We start from the raw sequence: 22,937 nt of genomic DNA on the forward strand, positions 1-22,937 counted from the left end.
TTGAGAGTCTGAGGGTGTCCACATATAGTGCCTCCCATTATAAATCTGCCCTTTCAAAGTCTATACCCAAGTGTGAAAAACTTAAAAATTCTTTCTGTTATACACAGTTATATGAGGAAAGAAAAGAAAAGGAATACTTTAATGTTTTAATAAACTCCAAATAAACGGCTTTAATAATTTCAAGAAAATAAGATTTAAACAAGCCTAATCTTCATTCAAAAAATTTTATTCTTATGCTTTTCTCAATTTTTACCCTCAACTGAAAGATTTCTATTGAAAAAATATGAATAATTTGTCACTAAAATCTAATGAACTCATTTTTCTATCCCAAATGAAGTCATTCTCACAAAGTAAATGTGAGTTTAACAGCACTAAGCATCCTCTATTGGCACCTATTGCTTGAAAATTAGCTAAGGGGTAAATCATAGAACACTAATTTGTTATTGTTGTTGTTGGTAGACAAAGTCTTGGAGTTTAGACTGGCCTTGAACCCATAGTGATCCTTCTACCTCGGCCTCCCTAAGTGGCCTCCCTAAGTGCTGGAATTATAAGCAGCACTATCAAACTCAGCATGCAACACTAAATTTTTGAATTAGTTGAGCATGATCCAAAATTCTTCTGATACACATAATTTTAGTTATACATGAAAACAAAGGCAAAAGTAAATTCTGGAAGAACACTTCTATTTACAAACAAATATGTCTTCGTTTTATTAAAAAGTTTGCTGCATAAAAATTATAGGGAAACATTCCCATATTTGCAAACAGCTACAAGAATCAAAGTAGAACACAGGATTGTAACAAGCAAAGTCACAGAACATACTAAAGAGGTATGTACAGTCAATCCCACTGGAACTCGTAGGATCACATTCTTATGTATCTGTGGAAAGAGAGGGACAGGAAATTAAAAACATTTAAAATATACCACATCTTCCTCAGCTGAGACCACTGTTTCTTTGATTTTTAATTTGAGCTCAAGCTTTTTGCTTTTAAATCTTTGTTTTGTTTGTTTGTTTTCTTTTTGAGACAGGGTCTTGATAGGCAGTTCAGGCTGGCCTTGCGGTCACCTTGTAGCTCAGGCTGGTCTTGAACTCCCAACAATCCTTCTACCTCAGCCTCCTGAATGCTAAGTTTACAGGAGTGTACCACCATGCCTGGCAAGCCTTTATTTTTTTTTAATTTTCAGGTACCAGATATCAAACTCATGACCTCACACTTGCCAGGCAGGTGCTTATGCCACTAAGCTAAATTCCCAGCTCTGTTTGGTTTTTAACATAAAGGAATTCACTTAGAAATCTTAGGAAAGTTTATGGTTTAAAAGTTAGGGGTTTTCTGTGGCTTGTTTGTTTGTTTTTGGTACCAGGGATCAAACTCACAACCTTGTGCTTACCAAGGAAGTGCTTAAGCCACTGAGCTAAATCCCCAGCCCAAAAAGTAATTTTTTTTTTTTTTTTTGCGGTACCAGGGATTGAACTCACGACCTCGCGCTTGCCAGGCAGTCACTTATGCCACTGAGCTAAATCCCCATCCCCAAAAAATAAATTTTTACAAACATTAAAATTTAGGTAATTCAGGAATTCTTTCATTTTTGGTTACTGTTTATAACTGGATTAATTCACACACACACATCCTCCCACCCCCTCCACACACAAAGTTACCAAACCAATCTGTAAAAAATAGTATCTGGGAGCTGGGGATTTAGCTCAGCAGCATAAGCACCTGCCTTGCAAGCAGACAGTCGTGAGTTCAATCCCGGTACCGATAAAAAAGAAAAAGAAAAAAAAAAAAATAGTATCTGAAGCAGGGCATGGTGGCACACGCTTGTGATCCCTGCACTTGGAAGGCTGAAGCAGTAGGATTGCTGCAAATTCTAGGCTAGCCTGGGCTACAGAAGATCAAGGCCTGAACTACACAGTGAGACTACATCTCAAAGAAAAAAAAAAAATAGTATCTGAAAATCACCTTTCAAAAAAGGACATCTTGGGGCTGGGCATGTATAACTTAGTGGCACAGCACCTTCTTGGCAAGTATGAGGCCCTGAGTTCAATTCCCAGTACAAAAAAAAAAAAAAAAAAGAGAGAGAAAGAGAAAGAAAGAAAGAAAGACATTGTAAGCAAAACAGTACAGAACACCACCTAATTAATGCCCAATACCTATTTTTCTAGAATACACAAAGATATATTACAAAGATAAAAATTTAAAGTGATTAATTATGACTGCTTAGCTTAAATTTCATGGTCTTAAAGGGAACTAGATTCAAAATGCGTTAATACTGTATCTACTTTGTAGCAATACAAACTACTATTTTTGTTTTGGGATGGTCTCAATATTTTTTAAAATCAATAAATAGCAAATAAATACTGAGTGCCTGCTTGGCAAACGCAAGGTCCTGAGTTCCATCCCCAGCACAAAAAAAAAAAAAAAAAAAAACAGAAAAAGAAAAAGAAATACATATCTCCAGTTAAAAAAAAAATTTAAGTCCCAGATGGAATTGGCAATTTCCTCAAAAGCAATTTTACACTAAGACAGCAGTCACATCCACTCAAAGGAAGTTCTCCAGGGACTGGGGATATAGCTCAGCAGCACAGCACCTGCCTGGCAAGCTCAAGCTCCCAAGTTCGATTCCTGGTACCCCATCCTCAGAAAAAGCAAAAAATAAAAGTTCTCCAATTAATACAATAGCAGTGCTTAGTAGTAAGCCTTCAGTATCAGGAGTTCTCTTAGCTAATCAGGTAGATAAACTAACGGACAAGGAAATTACTTCAAACTTCAATACCCAGAATAGTACATATGAGTAAGCCTGCCTTGTATCTGATTAACAGTTAATGTGTCTGCTGGCTTACATTTTAAATTTATTTTATTTTTGTTGCACTCATTTGACTCCTTGTAAAAGTGAAACATAAAAGTGATGACACAGAACAAAGGTCAACAGGCCACTGAGCAGGGTGATTTTGTGTGGGGTTTGAGGGATATGAGGGCAAATCACCTTGTAAAACACAATTCTAGGAATTGCAAGTGGCCAAGAGAAGTGGAGCTTCAAATGCCAGACAGTCCACTGCTATCCTCTCTTGAAAAATAGGATTTACCATTCTCTGACTATGCTGGACTATTTTGTAAGGATGAGGCCCTGGAGAAAGAGTTGAATGATATGAGCAAGGAAATTACTATAATGTTATTTACACACGCAAAGATCTTACGTTAGAGAGCAGCAGTAGATGCAGCCCACGGTAATGAGATAGATAGATTCTTGAGGGAAGCCAATACTCTTGAGAACTTTCTGATACAAAAAAAGAGAGCTCCTGAGACAGGTTTACTGTGATTGCAAACACACTGCACAAATAAAACGTGTACTTAAAATAAGTTGAGAATTTAAACCTGTAATTGTTGCAATAAAAAAATGACATTTAGGGCTGCGGATTTAGCTCAGCAGCATAAGCACCTTGCAAGTACGCGGTCATGAGTTCGATTCCCAGGACCAAAAAAAAAAAAAACACAGTTCCTGAAAGAATGACCTTTATACTTTGAAAACTCCATAATCATTAAAGATAATGTATATCTGAAACAGAAAAAAAAAATTTTGAGACTTAAAAAGGACTTTAAGCTGGACATTAACATTAAGCAGAGAACTTTTCTTTTGAGGGTTAAATACTTGGAACATTTTCTAAAAATGTAAATTTAAATGTTACATGGATTTTTTTTTCTTTTTCTCTTAGACTTTTTTTCTTAAACTTCTTAAAAAAGGACTCAATTTTATTATGTTTAACAATACTGTACTTTTTTAAACAACTTTAAGTAGCAGACAGTTTTATTTAAAATATTTTTAGTGGTCAATAGTATAGAAAAGTTTAAAACACAAAAGGTAATTTGTCTGGTTTCATAATATGTAATAAAATATGGCTGTGATAATATCATTTGATCGCTTTCACTATTAGTTTTTATATAAGACTAATAAAAATTTGATTCAAAATTATTTTCTTATGGCCAGGAATTTAGCTCAGTGCTGTAAGTAAAAAGCACAAAATCATGAGCTCTATCCCTGGTACCAAAAATAAAATTTATTTTCTTATGATAAAGTACCAAAATAAAAAACAAAACAAAAACCCAGAAAATACTAAAAAAAAAGTGACGACACAGACTGTGCCACAACGCAAGCCTAAAAGAGAATAAGAATGAGGAGAAACACAGAAGAACACGAGCATCAGTTAAAAAACAGCTCATAAAAGGAGAGAGCCTTAGCATTACAAAGAGAAAAAGTAACTCTGCTCACTAAAGCAGCCAACTATAAATTAGTAAGGCAAAGCCAGTACTAGTGAAACACCAGTGCCCAAATTAATAACTGAAAACAAGTTACAAAGGTAAAAATTACAAAAATAGCTTGGAATGGGACCAGGGATTTAGCTCAGTAAGGTAAGCACCTGTCAGGCAAGCATAAGATTGTGAGTTCAATCCCTGGTACCACCTCCCCTCAAAAGAAGCCTCAAACAGTCGTGTGTGTGTGTGTGTGTGTGTGTGTGTGTGTGTCTCTTTTTGAGACAGGGTCTCATTATATGGTTGAGGCTGGCCTTGGGCTCACTTTGTAGCCCAGGCTGGTCTCAAACTTGCAATGATCTGCCTGCCTCAGCCTCCCAAGTGCTGCGATTAAAGGAGTGCTCCACCACACCCAGCTCAGAAACAGGCTTAACAGGGATATGATATAGTAATACAACTGTCTAAAAACTTCTTCTCTACTTGCTCTGTGTAACATAATAAAGATAACTAATTTTCTTGTTAAAAATTAGACGTTATAAGTAAAAATAAAGCTTTCCTGTCAGATGTTGTGGTGCACTCCTGTAATCCCACATTCAGAAGGATGAGGAAGGAGGAGTGCCATGAGTTCAAGGCCAGCCTGGGCTACACAGTAAGTCCAAGGCCAGCCTGAGCTACAAAAAAAGACCCTGTCTCAAAATAAAATAAAAACAAAGCAGCTGAACTGGCCATTGTTTTTCTCTGCCATTTTATACCTTTGAGTAGCACACCAGCTCTGCAGTACTTTGGCTTGGAACCACAGAGACACAGAACTGGCTATAGATCATCAGTCTCCCAAGCTAAATGGTTCCGACTTTACCCAAATGAGAAGTCAGTGTTGCCAATAGTAGCAAAGAAAGCAAATTTAAAAAAATAATAAAAACAGCATTTAGCATTAAGAGGATAAAATGCTAATTCCGTAAATGTAGAAGAGACAGACACTGAAATGAGAGAATACTGAGACAGGATAAGACTCGCTCACCAGTCTGTACTGCAGGCTGCTCCACTGGCAGATGTCCTGACTCTTCAGAGCACAGGGAGCTGCCACCTCTGCCTGGGCCCAGCATTCCAACACCCGGAACTCTGAGACAAGTGGAAGAACACATTATCATTACTGAACCTCAACACAAGTTCTTGTTGCTAGGGTAAGAATAATCAAACAGGATTGGGGATTTAGCTCAGCGGCATAAGCGCCTGCCTTGCAAGCAGGCAGTCGTGAGTTCAATCCCTGGAACCGATAAAAAGGAAAAAGACCAAAAAAAAAAAAAAAAAGAATAATCAAACAGGGCTGGGGATGTAACTAAGCTGCATAGCACCTGCCTGCATGGCAAATGCAAGGTCATGAGCTCGATTCCAAATACCAAAAAAAATCAAGCATGTGTTGTTATTTTACTATTTTTTATATGAAATATAAAAAAAGAAATTAAAATTACAATATGACAAGAGGCTGGGTGTGATCACACACACTTGTAATCCTATCACACAGGAGGCTGAGGCAGGAGGATCACTGAGAGTTCAAGACCAGCCTGGGCTATACAAGCAAGTTTGAACTCAGCCTACTTTACACAGTGAGACCCTGCTCCAAAAATATAAAATAAAATACTACAGATGTTGAACATGACTTCTTAAATTCCATTAAAATTTGGGGGTCAGGGATTTAGCTCAGTGACATAAGCACCTCCTGGCAAGCTCAAGGTCATGAGTTCAAGCCCCGATACCACCAAAAACAAAAACAAAAAATTCCATTAAAAATTTAAAACCTGTATATTTTCCAGTACTGCAGATTGAGCCCTGGGCCTCATATATGCTAGGCAAGCACTCAACCACTGAACTACTTCCTTGCCTTTTTTCTTTTATTTTTTAATTTTGAGATCTGGTCTTGCTAAGCCACTAAATTGCCCAAGGTAGACTCAAACTTGCAATCCTCTTGTCTCAGCCTCCAAAAGGCTGGGGTTACACGTGTGTGCCACTGTGCCTAGCTCTGAGGCCTTTGTTTATTTATTTTGTGTGTGGGGTTTTTTTTGAGACAGGGTCTCAATATGCAGTTCAGGTTTACCTTGAGCTCACTTTGTAACCCAGGCTGGTCTCCAACTTGCAAAGCTCCTTCTGCCTAGGACTTCCAAGTGCTAGGATTACAGGTGTGAGCTACCACACCCAACTTTTGAGCCCTTTGAGATAGCATTGTAGGATGCCCTTGAATTTGCAGTCCTCCTGCTTCAGCCTCCTGAGTACCTGAGATTATAGGTATGTGCCACTACACTAGGTCTTTTTTGGGTGTATAACATACATTCAGAAAAGTGGAAATAAGCGATTGTTTAAATGGACAACACTAAATCACAGTATCTAAGAATTTTGCACATACGGATAAAGAAATACTGTATAAGAAAACAATTAGAACAGTCAGTACAGTAAGCTTCTCTTAAAGGCAAGGAAGAGGCTATAATGGGACCAAATAAATGGAGCTGCTGGTAGAGTGGCCAGCAAAGTGCTATAGCCTCACCTGGGTGGTAGTTATCAGGGTATCTACCTTATTATAATCCATGAAAGTCTGTATCTGTATAGTTTTATTCTATCTGCACTTCATTTTAAAATCAAAAAGTTGTTTAAAAACGAAGCTAAATAAAACCTCCCCAAAAATGCTTTTGCTGTTATTATTTTCAACGCTCAGAAAAGACTTACAACTCTCACCTTGGTCACAGGACATCAACAGATCTGGGCTACTGACCACTATCAAGGTTTCTGCATCCTCACTGTGCGGCCGGTGGTATCGATAGTGCACAGGCAAAAAGGCGTGGAAACAGCCAGTGCACCGTGCATCTCGCCGGACGGAAATGAGAACTTCTGATTCCTTGGACAAATAGCTGGGGGCTTCTATGTTAAAATTATCTGAAACCACCACTGCCTGTTGAACAGAAAACAAATATTAATCAAGAAATCAATGAGGAAAAAGAATAAAAAGACAAAAGTAAAGCTACAAGATTGCTGTTCAGATATCCAGAAGCATTAAATTTACCCCCTTTACAAACCATTTCCATATGTGATCTGTGTATAACAAAAGCAAATTGGGGAAATGACACCCTGGGGAGTGAAATTTCCCATGATAATCATCTCTAAATTTCCTTATTAACCTGTGTTTAGGTGACAAAACAGGAACCAAGACATTTTGTGAATATAGCACAATTAAGTAAAAAACCACTGAAACAAAATACTTAAACCTGTATTAGGTTAAAATGACTGATATCATTCTGGTAATTTCCTGTTCTTTTGTAGAGCAAGTCAAATAGCAGTGACTAAGACAGAGCACTGTGGTCAGGAAGTCAAAGCAAAGATCAGCAACTCTGTGTAAAAGGTTAATGGAAAATAGAGCAAATAAATTTTTTTTTTTTTTTTTTTTTTTTTTTTTTGCCAAGGGTCTCAAGCACACTAGGTAAATGCTCTAGAGCATAACTTGGTGAAAAACATTGTAAGTAGCTGGGCACGGTGGCACACGTCTGTAATCCCAGCACTGAGGAGGCTGAGGCAAAAGGATCACTGTGAGTTTGAGACCCACCTGGGCCACATAGTGCATTCAAGCCAATTTAAACTATACAGCAAGAACAGGTATTGAAAGAGAGAGACAGAGAGACAGAGAGACAGACAGAGAGAGAGAGAGAGAGAGAGAGAGAGAGAGAGAGAGAGAGAGAGAGAAAGAAAGAAAGAAAGAAAGAAAGAAAGAAAGAAAGAAAGAAAGAAAGAAAAAAGAAAGACGGGCAGGCAGGCGGGAAGGAGGGAGGGAGGGAGGAAAAAAAAAGAAATGCTATACCGAAAGTAAAAATGCAGGGGCAAAAATTAGTTATGTGCATGTATTTACCTAGTATACACGTGTGTCTCTCTTGGTTACTTTTCCTGCTGAGATACCCATGAGTGAAAGGAGGAAAGGTTTATTTCAGTTCAGTTTTGAGGTTTCAGTGCAGAATCAACTGGCTCCAAGGCAGGGCAGCATGGCAGAGGGGCATCATGGGAAAAACAGTCCATGGTGTGACAGGCAGTGGGCAGTGGGCAGTGAGCAGCAGCCTCCCTCCTTTCTGTCCCTTTATATTCCAGGCCACAATCCAACTGATTGCTGCCACTTATACCCAGGGTGTGGCTTCCATTATCCATACTTTAATACCAGTACCACACACCTCGTTCACACTCATACACAATAAAACTCCCCCTCATGAACACATGAATCTTTGGAGAACATCTAGATATGAGCCCTAACAGTATTCACACTACGTATTTACATATTTACATACACATACATACACATTCAAGAATCATACAGTAACCTGTATATGGATGTGCACACATCCCTTCTCTTAGGGTTCTCTATCCAAACCCTTTACACACCTCAGAGAAATAACCAGCATTCGCTCTTCATCACTGCACGAATCCTCCAAGAAATAACCAGGCTTCATTTCTAAAGTATTCCTAAGTGGCAGTGATTAAAAAAATCCTACATAGCTTTTCACATGATGTTCCACATGTTAAATCACAGGAGTAACAGAACTCATGGGCAAGGGTCAAGGAATGATACAGACCTCTAAACGATCAGGGACCTCTGAAGTGGACAAATTAAACCGCAGTTCCAATGAGGAGCTTTGCAAGCATCCATCCACTGACTGAGGACTTCCAGTGACTTAGAAGGGGTCCATTCTTTTTCATGGGCAGAAACTTCATGTGGTGGCCTCTAACATTTACTAGTTGTTCTTGCTTAGTGTCTGCAATAAATCTTTTCTTTCTCAGATCTTTCACACATCAGAAGGCAACCATGTTGCCACCACCACTGAGTCCTTTCCTCTGCAGGGAGAGTCCCTGTTCTCTTGGTTTCTCATTTTAGCTACCTTCTGAAATATTCATGAAGTACAGTGACAGTACCATTGTCTTTACCCAAAACTTGCATTAGCTTCTTACCAGATTTTGCTCAGTATGTAATATACACACACCATACAATTTTTTTTTTTTTTTTTTTTTTTTTAGGGCCAGGAATGTAGCTCAGTAGCACAGCAACTGCCTGGCAAGCATTAGTTTGATTCCCAATACAAAAAAATTTAAGTTTTATTATTTTGGGCCAAGGATTTAGCTCAGCAATTCAAGCACTTACCTGGTAAGTAGAAGGTCATGAGTTTGATCCCCAGTACAATAAAAATAAAAGAAAAGAAAATAATTTAATGAAAGATTTTGGGAAGTACTAGAGATCAAAACCAGCACCTTCAACCTGAGCTCATTCCCAGCCCTTTTGGAGTGTTTTATAAGTGTTAATTAGGTCAAGTCAGTTAGTAGGTTTTGTTTGTCTGTGTGTTTTTATGAGATAGCTTCTCATTATGCAGTTCAGGCTGGCCCTGAGCTCACTTTGTAGCCTAGGCCAGTCTTGGACTTGCAGGGATCCTCCTGTCTCAGCCTCCCGAGTGCTGGGATTACAGGCGTGCGCCACCACACCCAGTCTGGTCCACAGTTCTGTCTAAATACTAGGCATTTACCATTTTCTGTCTAGTTCTATCCATTTTTTTTTTCTTGTCTTTTTCTTTTTTATTGGTACCGGGGATTGAACTCACGACTGTCTGCTTGTAAGGCAGGCGTTTATGCCACTGAGCTAAATCCCCAGCCCCAGTTCTATCAATTATGGAGTATACTGAAATCTACAATTATAAACATAGGTTTTACTGTTTCTTTTTCTTTTCTTTTTGCCAAGCAGGTGCTATGCAGCTGAGCTATATCCCCAGCTACTGTTTCATTTTGTAGTTCATGCATTTTGAAACTGTTAGTTAAGTTTATAAGTATTTAAGATTGTTATTTCAGCTGAGCGAAGTGGCACACATCTGTAACTCCAGCACAGGAGAGGCCAAGACATGAGGATTCTTGTGAGTTACAGACCATCCTATGCTACAAGGTGAGCCCAAGTTCGGCCTGAACTGTATAGCAAGTCCCTGTCTCAAAAAGACCAAAAAAAAAAAAAAAAAGATTATTATTTCCCTCTGATGAGTCGGTTCTATCATCAAAAACCGTCTAGCTCTAGTGATAGTCTTTGGCCTGAAATACACTTCTAATATTAATGGAACCAGTTCCCCTTTATTTTTACCCATGGAGGCATATTTTTCTCGTTTTATGTTTTAAATATAAAGACATTTCTTAAATTGGGTGTGATGTCAGATGCCTGTAAATCTAGCACTCAGGAGACAGACAGGAGGACTGCCTTCAATTTAGGACCAGTTGGGGCTACACAGAGTTCAAGGCCAACCTGAAGTACATAGCAAAACCATGTCTCAAAACAAAATAAAAAATAGCCCGACATAGTGGCTCATGCCTATAATCCCAGTCCCTGGGAGGCTGAAGCAGGAAAACTGCCCTGAGTTTGAGGTCAGTCTGTGTTACATATGAGACCTTGTCTCCAAAACGAAATTAAAAGAATGAATGAATGTAGATAAATAATAAAACTTCTTCTAAGCTGCATATAATTGCTTTCTTTAATCTAATGACCTACATCTTTTAATAGGGATATTTAGATGTCTACATTCAATACGACTATTAATATGTTTAAATGTAAACCATCACCTTTTTTTTTGTTCTCTATAACATCTGTTCTCTACTCTCTTTATCATCTTTTTCTGCCTTCTATCAGATTAGCTGAAGTACTTTATTCCATTGTATTTGTTTGGCTGGCAAATTATCTACAACTTTGTTATTTTCATGGCTGCCTTAGGGTTTATATATTTAACTTATCATAGTGTACTGTCAAGGCCTATTAAACTCCCTTCCTTTTTATATAACAACTTTGTATGTGAAAGTGTACATCTTTTTTTCCCTCCCTTAAGTCCAGAGATTGAACCCAGGGCGTAGCATGTGCCAGGCAATCATTCTACCACTGAGTCACAACTGCAGTCCTTTTCATTTAATTTTAGTTTATTTTTTGTAACCAGGGATTGAACTCACTTGCTCGAACTTGCCAGGCAGGTGTTTATGCCACAGAACTAAATCCCCAGCCCCTTAATTTTATTTTGAAACATGCCCACACTAGTGTCAAACTCAAGATCCTCCTGCCTCAGCTTCCTGCATACAACACCATGACCAATTATAAATTCCAAGTTTCCCCTCCAATCTTTGTGATATTTCTGTCACACATTGTACTTTTACAAATAACTATGTAATATGAATGCTACACCACATTGTTATTCTTGTTCATAATCTGCAGAGTTAAACAGTAAAGGGAAATGACGTATTTCCCAGTTACCCCTTTATTCTCTTTTCTTTGGGGCACATCTAGATTTCACCTGAAAACCTGCCGTAATAGTTCTCATGGTGGAGGTCTAATGGTGAGTTCTTTCAGCTTTGCACATCTCAAAGTCTTTTTTGTTTCCCCTTTTCTTTCAGTACTATTTCCAGTGGGTACAAAATTAAAAATTCAACTGTTTTTCTTTTTTAATTTTTCTTTCCTTTTCTTCCCCCCACTAGGAATTAAACCCGAGGCCTTGCATGTGCTAAGCAAGGGCTCTAGCACTTAGCTGTATAGGCCTCACTAGATGTCCAGCCCTCGAACGTGAGACCTTCCTGCCTTACCTTCCTCAGTAGTGGGATCACAGGTGTGGCCACCATGCCTGGACACAGGCTTCTCTGTAAATACTTCCAGGATGCACTTCTCATATCTTTTTATCTGTATTATTTTTGAAAAATCGCCTATCATTATTTTTATTTCTCTGGATCAGCTTTTTCCTCTTGACGCTTTTAAGATTTAATTGCTTGGTGATTTGGTGTAGTTTTCTTCAAGTTTCCTGTACTTGAGCATCTTGCATTGGTTCATCAAATTCAGACTGTTTTTCAGCCAAATATTTCCATATCCATTTTGAGACCCACTCACTTCTTTGACTCCACTCACACACGCAGTAGATCACAGGAAAGTGGCACAGTCCTCCTATGTCCCCTTATGCTCTACACCTACCTGTTCATACTTCTGGTAGTTTCCATTGCAGTGTCTCCAAAATACTTTTTTTTCCCTGCAGTGTTTTACACCCTATTAATTCTGTCAACAGTATTTTTAATCTCACATGCTATAGACTTCTATTGGGTTTTTTTTTGAGACTCAAGGCACTCCTCCTGCTGCAGCCTCCCAAGTTCTGGGATTACAGGTGTGTGCCATCATCACACAAATCTTCCATGTCTGTACTTAACTTTTAGGACAAAAGAAGTATAGTTGTAACAACTGTCTCATGACCTGTGTGATGGTTGATACAGTGTCAACTTGAGGACTGAGAAGTTTATAGCTTAACTGAGACTCAACAGGGGGCCAGGGGGCCTCACTTTGTAAACACCCTAATCCTGTGCAAGAGGAAGGCATGGAGATGGTGTGAATGCTACACCCCAGGTAGCCTACTTACAATATAAGGGAAGAAAAGAGGCTCCCTCTTCCAGCTTCTGCTGTATTCTGCTGCCTTGAACTGTTGCCCCAGTGCTATGCCACCTGCGTTGGAGCCAGCTGATTACAAACTGAAACCTCCACAAACTGTGAACTAAATAAATTTTTCCTTTCTTTTTAAACTTTTCCTTTCTTAATTTTGAGTGTCAGGTATTTTGTTTCAGCAACAAGAGAAAAGTAAGACAAGCTGCTTATGATTCTAACATCTGAGTGATTTCTGGGTTGATTTTGATTGCCATTTACCTCCTCGATTTAGGTCACAAACTTACACAACTGCCTTATTTTTTCCTTCAGGACTAGGGATTCAACTCAGTGTCTGGCATATGCTATGCAAGTGCGCTACCACTCAGCCACATCCCAATCTCCTGCTTTATTTTTTATTATAGTCAAGATAGTGGGAACTTGGTCTTGTTTTATGCTGGTTACTGTGTTTCTTTAAAATTCAACTCTTTTGGGCTGGGGATTTAGTTCAGCGGCATAAGCACCTGCCTTGCAAGCAGGTGGTCGTGAGTTCGATCCCCAGTACCGATTAAAAAAAAAAAAAAAAAGAATGAAAAAAAAATTCAACTCTTACTTTTTTGTGGTGGTAGAGATTGAACCCATACAAGCACTCTTATCACTGAGCTGTCTTTCCAGCCCTATGCTGGGTATTTCTATATTCCTCTGAGTTTTCTTTTTAATTCAAAATTATTTGATTTTTTAAATTGTACATATTTTTCCTATAAATATTCTTAAGCTTTTTATTTATTTATTTATTTTGGTTTTGGTTTCTTATGGTTTTTTGAGACAGGGTCTCACTATACAGTTCAGGCTGGTTTTGAGCTCACTATGTAGCCCAGGCTGGCCTCAAACTTGTGATGATCCTCCTGCTTCAGCCAGAGTGCTGGGATTACAGGTATAATCCACCTCGCCCTGCATCTTAAGCTTTAAGAGGCAGATATTTTGTTCAACAGTTTGATATTTTCAAGGCCTTGCTTTTAAGATTTGCTATGCTGGACTGAAGCAATGCTGTGTGAAGCCAAGTCAGTCAGCAATGCTAAGTTTGGGGCTATGGCACTTGGTGCAGCAGCTGGTTGTTTGTTATCACTGAAGGCTCCAAAGGTTCACCATCATTAGGCAAAGTGTTTCCCATCAATGAGCAAAAGCTCTCTGTTTAGTCTACCACCATCCAGTAAGTTAGGAGGCTTTTCTCACAGCAGTGGAAAGAGAAACCACTTGCGATCTTGCCTGAGTGGCAGGCACTGTCAATAGCCTCAGTACTTTCTTCATATATGGGTGCTAAGCAATGCTCGGCTACCTATTTCAGGGAACCATCGAGAGCTCTCAGGAGCGTTGCCTGGGTACAGTTCCCTCCTCTCCCATTCCGTCCACTGTCTGATGAACTGTATCGACCTTTTTTATCCAGAACCTTATCTCCACAAGCAGGAAGTCCACTGGGCTCTGCCTGAGTCCCTCCTTCCTGCAATAGAACCTGAAAACTGTCTCAGGAGAGAAGTGAACGGGGACAGTCATGGCTCACCTGCATTATTTTCCCTCTCTTAGATCTCACTGCCTTTTTCTGCCTGATATTCACTGCCTACTTTGATTGTTTCATATATTTTGTTTATTTCTTGGTTGTTTTAAGTGGGAGAGTAAATCTGTTCTTTGCTCTCCAATGTTCAGAAGCAAAAATCTTCACACTACAAATTTTAACAAGTAAAACTTATGGTTTCAAATACACAGTGTTTTCACAGGACTTACAAAACAGCAACCTGCTATATACTGTTGTCAGGAAACATAAGAGGCCTTTGATTCCCTATACCTGTGTAGGGGCTGATGATGTAAGTCAGTGATAAAGCATTTGCCTACTAGCACATGCAAGACACTGGGTTTGACCCTCAGTCTGAAGAAAATTTTTAAAATCTTTCTAATCAGCAGGGCGCGGTAGCACACACCTGTAATCCCAGTTTTCAGGAGACTGAGGCAGGAGGATTGTTGAGTTCAATGTCAGCCTGGACTACAAAGTGAGTTAAAGGCAGCCTGAACTGCATGAGGGAGACCCTATCTCAAAAAGACAAAAAAAAAAAATCTGTCCAATAGCCTACTTCTACCTCCCAAGTCCTGAGATTACAGGCATGTACCTCTATATACAACTGGAAACACAATCTTTAAAGATTAGTTTTTCCTGCTTCCTTTAGAAAAAAAAGACATCCAGCATATAAATATCTAGTAAATATTAGTTTCCTTTTCACTCATACACAAATTATGCAGATATTAGGGCATATATCTACCTAATATAACAAAGTTATACTTCTCTTTGTTCCTAAATTGTGAACCGTGCTGCTAAAAAGCATTTCACTAGCTCAGTTTAGCTGGCCTAATACTGATAAGCATCATACACTTGTTGAAGACTACTGCTCCCATTCCAACTCTAAAAAGGTCACTATGTATTCTGACAAACTTTAAAAAATACTACATCATCTTACCAACTATTTGGCTTTAACGAAAATTATGGCATCCCTAAATCAATTTCTCTTCCCACTCCCAAAAAAGTCCCCTAATAGCTATACCTCTGTCATGTTTTTCTCTTGCATTGAAGCCAACTCGTATGGATCCACAAAAAGTCCCGTGGGGATGGACTGTTTAATTAAGAGTCGGCAGCTTTGTAAGTCCTCAGTGCTTTCACCAAACTTCACCTTTATTAAAAGGTCTCTGTAAGATAAATACATTTTTTTACACTTTTTTGTTTTCTTTTTTCTTTTTATCAGTACTGGGGATCGAACTCATGACCGCCTACTTGCAAGGCAGGCACTTATGCTGCTGAGCTAAATCCTCAGCCCCAAGATAAATACATTTAAAGGAAATTTCTTCACTCAGTTGTTAGGTGAGAGCATAAAATCATATTGATAATAGTATAAACTGTAATTTAAATTCATTTTGTAAATATAGATTGTCAAATCGAGTGAAATATTTATACTGTGTCAGAGTCAACTATTGCATCGTTTATAATTCACAAGTCATGAATCCAAAAATAATCCGGGCTGGGGATTTAGCCCAGCGGCATAAGCACCTGCCTTGCAAGCAGGCAGTCGTGAGTTCGATCCCTGGTACCGATAAAAACAAAAAAGGCAAAAAATAATAATAATAATAATAATCCAATATATTTTCAGTAGAGTTAGCAACATAATGTGATGGGGAAAAGAAAGTCTTTTCAACAAATGATAATGAAAAAGATGGACACCTGTACAGAAATAATAAAGGTGGGGATGTAGCTCAGTGGCAGAGTGCTTGCCCTACCAAGTGTGAGGCCACAGGTTCAATCCTTAGTACCACAGAAAGAGGGAGAGACACAGACACAGAGACCGTGAGACAATAAATACTGACCTCTATCACACACAAAAAAATTAATTTGAAATAGATTATAAATCTAAACATATCACCACCTAGCTTTCTGTCAGGAGTCAGATTCTAGCTGGTCATGGCAGCACACACCTGTAATACCAGCACTTTTAGAGGCTGAGGCAGGAGTATCCCTGTGAGTTCGAGGATGGCCTAGGCTACATAATGAACTCAAGACCAGTCTACAGCAAGATCCTGTCTCAAAACAAACAACGACAACAAAAAAGGACCAGGAGTATAGCTCAGTGGCATAAGCACCTGCCTGGCAAGTGCAAGGTCCTAAGTTCAATTCCCAGCACCAAAAAACCAAAACAAAACAAAAGGCAGATTCCAGATGCCAGAACAGGGAAAGAGGTCCAAGGCACAGTGTGGTCATCTTGTTTAAGGAAACAGACGTGCCTGGAGAGGGCAGTGGCTGAAAGTCACAGCATTAAGTTGCAGAAGAGAACTTAGTGAAAAAGTTCCAAAAATTCAAATAGAAATCCTCGGATTTTTGCAGAAACTAAGTGTGATGATTAGGGTGTGACATCAACTTGATCGGCTTTGAGGTCTGCTTCCAGGATTTGTGAAGCATGCTTCCTGGAGTATCTGGGTGGGTCACAAAGATACAGCCTTCGGGTCAATGTCTGGTCCCAGGCCCATTTCTCCTTGGCACTGTTGTTCGGCTGTTTCCAGACCACCATGATCTGAGCAGGCTTTGGCCATGTTTCTTTCTTGATTCCAAGTGACCATAGACTGAATCTTCTTAAAATGTAAGCCAAATTAAACCTCCTTGCTTTAAGTTACTGTGTACTGTCCAACAGTGGGAAAGTTAAGTAGTAAACTAAGATGTGCATAATAAGATTTCACAACACAAGACTGGGGGAAAAAAATGAAGTTAAAAATTGGAAAAAAAAAAATGGCTGGGGACATAGTTCAGTGGCATAAGCGCCTGCCTGGCAAGCATAAGACCCTCAGTTCAATTCCCGGTGCCCCAAAAAATTTTTTTTTGAAAAAAATTCAACATTTCACACAAGATTAGATAAACTCACATACTGAAGCATTCTATAGAGACAACTAAGAGAGTACAGTACTAGTTCATAAGTTAACCTAAGAGTAAGGGCCACTTTAACTTAAGAACTATACAAATGGAGGATGAGGAACAAGCTGATAAAAAAGTAATTTAACTATTAACAGAAAAAAGCTCTAAAGTCTTCAAAGGAAGACAACAAAATCCACACTCAACAACATTCATAATAAAAACATTTAATTTTCATCACTGAAACTGTTACTAAACCTACAAAGAAATAGGAAAATACAATGAACAACAAAGAAACATGAGACAGGGCTGGGGATATAGTTCAGCAACACATTGCTTGCCTGGCAAGCACAAGGTCGAGTTTGATTCCTGGTAAGGCATAGGGTGGGAGGGACTATGTGTCAATACAAACAGAATGACCAAAAATGACCAAAAATGACCAAGGTGACAAAGTAAGCAACAGACACTAAACCAGTCATAATAAATTGGGCATGGTGGTACATACCTATAATCCCAGCACTCAAGAGGCTGAGGCAGGAGAATCACTGTAGAGTTTGAGGCCAGCTGGGCTCCACAGTGAGTTCAAGGCCAGCCTAACAAGACTTTGTCTCAAAAGTAAAAAACCACAACCACAACAACAAAACACCATTATAAATACACATAACATGTTCAAGGATTTAAAGAGACGGATAAACATTATGAGTGAAGGCTGGTTATGGTGCTACACATCTGTAATTCCAGCACTAAGGGGCTGAGGCAGGAGGATCACTATTAGAAGCCAGCCGAGGCTACACAAGTAAATGCAAAGCAATCCTGAACTACATAGTGAGACCTTGTCTGCAAAACAAAATGAAACAAAAAAAAAAAAATTATGAGGAAAAGAGAAGAGATTTTTTAAAAGAACAGAATGTAGAAGCTGGGGATTTAGCTCAGGGGGATAAGTGCCTGCCTGACAAGCTTGAGGTGGTGAGTTTGATCCCTGGTACCAAAAACAAGACAAAACAAAAACAAAAACAAAAAAAAAGAACAGAATGTAATTTCTTTTCTTTTCTTTTTTTTTTTTTTTTATCGGTACCGGGGATCAAACTCATGACTGCCTGCTTGCAAGGCAAGGTGCTTATGCCATTGAGCTATAAATCCCCAGCCCTCAGAATATAATTTCAAAATGAAAACAAAATTTCTAAAATAAAGTTACCCAAATGTGATGAAAAGCAATTGAACACTGAAGAATAAAAGATTGGTGACTTGAAAACAGAGCAACAAGGGGCTGGAGATTTAGCTCAGCGGCATAAGCACCAGCTTTGCAAGCAGGCAGTCATCAGTTCGATCCCCAGTACCGATAAAAAGTCCTAGAGAAAAGGAAGGAAATACAACAACCAAAAAAATAATAATAATAATAATTAAATAAGGACAAGACAGCTGAAAATTCTAAATTTCATTAAAATTCTTATCTTATAAATCTTAGCTGCTCAGTAAACTCTAAGAGGATATACACAAACCACAATAAAACATTTTTACTCAGTCATTGAAATTTTAAAATATCAAAGAAAAAAAGTACAGTATACAGGTAGTATAAAGAGATAAAGATAAGCAAAATACGAAGACACTGAACATACAACACATTTAAAGTATTAAAAGAAGCTGGGCTTGGTGGCACACACCTGTAATTCCAGCACTTGGAAAGCTGAGACAGGACTGCTGCCAGTTCAAGATCAACCTGGGTTACAAAGTGAGCCCAAGGCCAGCCTGAACTTCATAGTGAACCCCCGTCTCAAAAGACAAGAAATAAAATAAAATAAAGCATAGTATTAACTGTGCAGGAAAAATCATATGGTTGGTGATGAAAAATCTAAGTTTTGTGTTTTGAGGGGTTTTTTGGTTTGGTTTGGTTTTGGTTTTGTTTTTATTTTTGTTTGAGACAGAGTCTCACTGTGTACTTCAGGCTAGCCTTTAATTCACTATAGAGCCAAGAGTGGCCTTCAACTTGCAGTGATCCTCCTGCCTCTGCCTCCCAAGAACTGGGGTTATAGGTACCACACTCTGCAAAAAATCTAGTTTAAAAGATCTGAAATCTGCTGAGCATAGTGACACACACCCCTGTAGTATGAGGCAGGAGGGTCACTGCAAATTCAGGAAAAATACCTTTAAGAAAGCAAATAACTTTTCAATTTATTCATTATTCAAGTGTTAATATTTTGATCTAAATTATACAATAATATTTTTAAGTAGATAGCAATGGACAAGGTGGGGGGGATACAGCTTAGTGGCACAACACTGGCCTAGCAAGCTAGAGGTCCTGAGTTCAATTCCTGATTAGCCTCCCTCCCAAAAAAGAAAGAAAGAAAGAAAAAAGAGATCAATGTACAACATACCTGTGGAAACCATCTTTCAAAACTTCTTGCCTCAAAATAATTTCAGGACAAGTGGCTTTCATGCCTAGAAGAATCAAAAAAGCTTTTTCAAAAAAAAAAAAAAAAAGCAGCCAATTAAAGACTAAATAATTAGAAAAATTTACTTACCAGAAAAATCTAACTTAAAACTTTTTACATCTAACTTTTAAACAGAACAAAAACTTTAAAAATTTAAGCAGTTTGCGCTGGATATAAATCTATTTTCAGTACAGCACAGTGATTAATATTAATACTCAAATGAAATAAATCAGACACACATGTAAATACTGCAGTTTCTCTGCTGTGAGAAACCAAAAGTGTAAATAAGTATATAACAGGTATTGTGAAATAAGATGAAAATATTCAAATGGGGAGGGGAACCAAGGAGGGACAAGGGGGAAGGAAAAAAGGGAAAAGTAAAATAAAGAAAAAATGGAGACAAAGCTTTTGTAAATGGAGAGTGGTAAAGACATTAAAGAGAGGGTAAGGGAATAGGAAAAAAAAGAAAAGTTGTGTCTTGTAAAGGTACAAATTCCCTTTGATGAATGTAATCACACATACCTAAGATGTACCAATGAAATCTGATCATAAAAGAAAAAATAACAATACTGATTGGGGAGTTAATTATTTAATAACTCTATGTCTGGGCAACACAGTTTATCTCCCTTTGTGGTTTTCGTAAAAACGTATTATCATGCAGAAGTGCTTAGAACACAGCTTACCCCATATACTGTACTTTCTATGTAAGGGTATGTTATTAATAGTACTTGGACACCAAAAAGGAATAAAAGGGCTAAAGAGTCAGAAAGTTCTGTTTTTTACTTCTAGCTCACTAATGTACATAATGGCAATTTCTGTATTCTAACATCCCTACCTATAAAACATGGAAGAGTTTACATTTATGCTTTGAAGAGATGTTAGAAGGGGAAATGAGAAAAGGAAGAGAGGTAGGGAAGGAGGGATGGAGGAAAAAAAAGGAAAGAAAGGGAAGGAAAGGGTAGGGAAAGAGGGTGGGCGACAAAACCGGTGGTAAAGGATCAAAAGGTTCCTTTATAAATTCAAAAATCAGAAATGTTACTCTATAACTTCATGCAGAATTCAAACATCAAAACTATTACTCATTGTAAGTATCATAACACTGATTATTCAATTTTTATTCACCACTAGCATCACCAGGCATCCTGCTATGGAACTTTGCTCCATTTCAAAAGCTAGGGAAAAAAAAAAAAAAGCCAAAAGCTGAAAGTGTATACGAAGAAGATAAAACAAACATATAGAAAATCATATATTAATTTTTAAAGCTTTATTTCCATTTTTTCGTTCTATTCTTTTTTTTTTTTTTTTTTTTTTTTGGTGTCAGGGATGGAACTCAGGACCTCGCACTTGCTAGGAAAGCACTTATGCCACTGAGCTAAATTCCCAGGCCCCGAACATCATGTATTATTGAATATTGCTGAACCCAATAAATGTATTCCTGAAAAAATGCACTAAGAAAAATTACATGAAAGTGAACCCATTTGAAATTACAAAAAGCAACACTTGTTAAAGTTATCTACATGCTCTCTCCTTTTTTTAGGGCCTTCAGGCATGTTTTAATTTTCATGCAAAATAGGCAGAAGTGCAGAACTGCCATTTCAATCCAGATGGAAATTCAGCAATGGGTTTTGTGTCACATGCACCATTAAGTAATCAAACGTAAGATTTTCCTGACTTTTAAAGCTTTGGATATTTTCAGCCGGCTCCTGTAAGAAGTCTTACTTTAAACAAGTGTAAAATCTTTTCCAAGATAAACATCTTATATGTAGTTCTTGTACAAATCCAGATTTTTCTTCATATATAATTTAACGGCATATATAATTTGACTGCCCTTTAATTTTAAGGGCCAATATCTAACTATAAAATCAAATTAGAAGAAACAAAGATTAATGGGCTTAAATTGTACTAGGATGTACTCTAGAGTAGCAACTCATCTATCCTGGGGTGGTGTTAAAGCTAGCTGCAAAAAGAGCCGGGCGTGGTGGCTCCCAGTACTCGGGAGACTGAGGCAGGAGGATTGTTTCGAGTTTGAGACCAGCCTGGGCTACAAAGTGAGATCAAGGCCAGCCTGAACTACATAGGGAAACCTGCCTCAAAAAAGACAAAAAAAAAAAAAAACCTAGCTGCAAAAATATCAAATGCTATGCATTTATGATTTTTAAGGCAAAATCATTTTTGAAAATGAATTTGTTGTATCTAAGCTCACTTTTAAAAGTTTTTTTCCCTCTTAAAATTTTATTACTTTGATTGTGGTGGTCTCAACTGCTTCTGAAAATTGAAACCTTTGTAATCATAAAACGCCAATGCTGGAAGAATATTTAGAGACGCCAAGTGCAGCTGATTCAAAAATTATTCTTGTCCTTATCATAATGCTTCTTTTAAATAAATCTTGGCCGGACGTGTTTGCGCACGACTGTAACCCCAGCACTCAGGAGGCTAACCCAAGGTTTGCTGTGAGTTTTAGGCCAGCCTGGGCTACAAAGTGAGTTCATGGCCAGCCTGAACTGCATAGCAAAACTCTGTCTTAAAACAAACAAACAAACAAAAAAACTGGACACCCAATACGTAAATACACCCAAGCAGAACTGCGCGCTTTGACAAAAACTAGTCGAACGTCCTCAGTTAACAGATAAGAAACTTCAACACGTTTGTGCTTTCTTTCCCCTAACAAACACTACCACTTCATTCTAACTACTCTCACACGAGTCTGTCTCCCTAGCTGTACTTCCAGCTCAGAGCTAGGTCGGCAGACTGCCACTCAAAGACGCGCAATCGACTCTGGCACCCAGACCGATCCAAAAAAAAACTAGTTGCATACAGATGCACACACACCCCAGTTTCTCCTTTGTTTCGGGATTCCCGAGCCTCAGGGGCGTGGAGGCTACTCAACGCGTGAGTAGCCTGAACGCTTCCTCCCTGTAGTACTCTTGCACCCTAGGATCTGCGGGATCTTCCACAGAGCTACGAATACTAGTAAGGAGCTTCGCTCGCAGCCAAGGTCCAAACCTTCTCCCGCTCCCGCAACGTCCCGCGCCCGCTCGCGAAGCCCCAGGGCTGGGTACCGAGGACCTAGTCGCGCGCCCCGCCCCTCAGCCCCGAACCCCGCCCCTTACCGGAGTCGGAGGGGGCCTTGCTGAAGTCCGCGTTGAGCGCGCCTCTAAACCCAGCCACTGCGACTAGCAGCCAGGCCACAGCCTGGGCAGCCAGGGCGCCGGAGGCTGGACGCCCGTGAAGGGCGTGTGACACAAGTTGTAGACGCAAAACCGAGCCTGCCTGTACCCCGTGCCACCCGGACAGAGCGATGCCCCGGACTTGGGACCTGGCTGGAGACGTTAGCGCGCGTGCCCGCAGCACAGGTATTTCCACAGCTCAGGTCTCTGTGTTCTCGCGCAGATAAGCGTCTC

At 39.0% G+C, this 22,937-nt stretch overlaps 1 protein-coding gene across 4 annotated transcripts; it reads right to left on the minus strand.

Moving 5' to 3' along the window:
- Window positions 1–680: 680 nt before the first annotated feature.
- On the minus strand, window positions 681–22,914 carry Pigx (phosphatidylinositol glycan anchor biosynthesis class X). Of its 4 annotated transcripts, XM_063224322.1 has the most exons (7): window positions 22,647–22,914; window positions 19,480–19,543; window positions 15,261–15,402; window positions 6,972–7,185; window positions 5,266–5,366; window positions 3,197–3,276; window positions 681–879 (listed from the first exon to the last, which is right to left on the minus strand). In XM_063224322.1, exons 2-7 carry the CDS (start codon window positions 19,539–19,541, stop codon window positions 864–866), a joined length of 615 nt encoding a protein of 204 aa, XP_063080392.1. In that variant the 5' UTR covers window positions 19,542–19,543; window positions 22,647–22,914; the 3' UTR covers window positions 681–863. The 4 variants fall into 4 exon arrangements, with proteins under 4 accessions (XP_063080392.1, XP_063080391.1, XP_023416044.2 ...); XM_063224321.1 differs by lacking the exon at window positions 3,197–3,276 and having other exon boundaries at window positions 19,480–19,561; window positions 22,647–22,910; XM_023560276.2 differs by lacking the exon at window positions 3,197–3,276 and having other exon boundaries at window positions 22,647–22,908.
- Window positions 22,915–22,937: the final 23 nt, after the last annotated feature.

This window comes from Cavia porcellus, unplaced genomic scaffold (genome assembly GCF_034190915.1).
Source record: "Cavia porcellus strain 051 isolate PalLab524CR breed Dunkin Hartley unplaced genomic scaffold, mCavPor4.1 scaffold_14, whole genome shotgun sequence".
Classification (NCBI taxonomy): domain Eukaryota; kingdom Metazoa; phylum Chordata; class Mammalia; order Rodentia; family Caviidae; genus Cavia; species Cavia porcellus.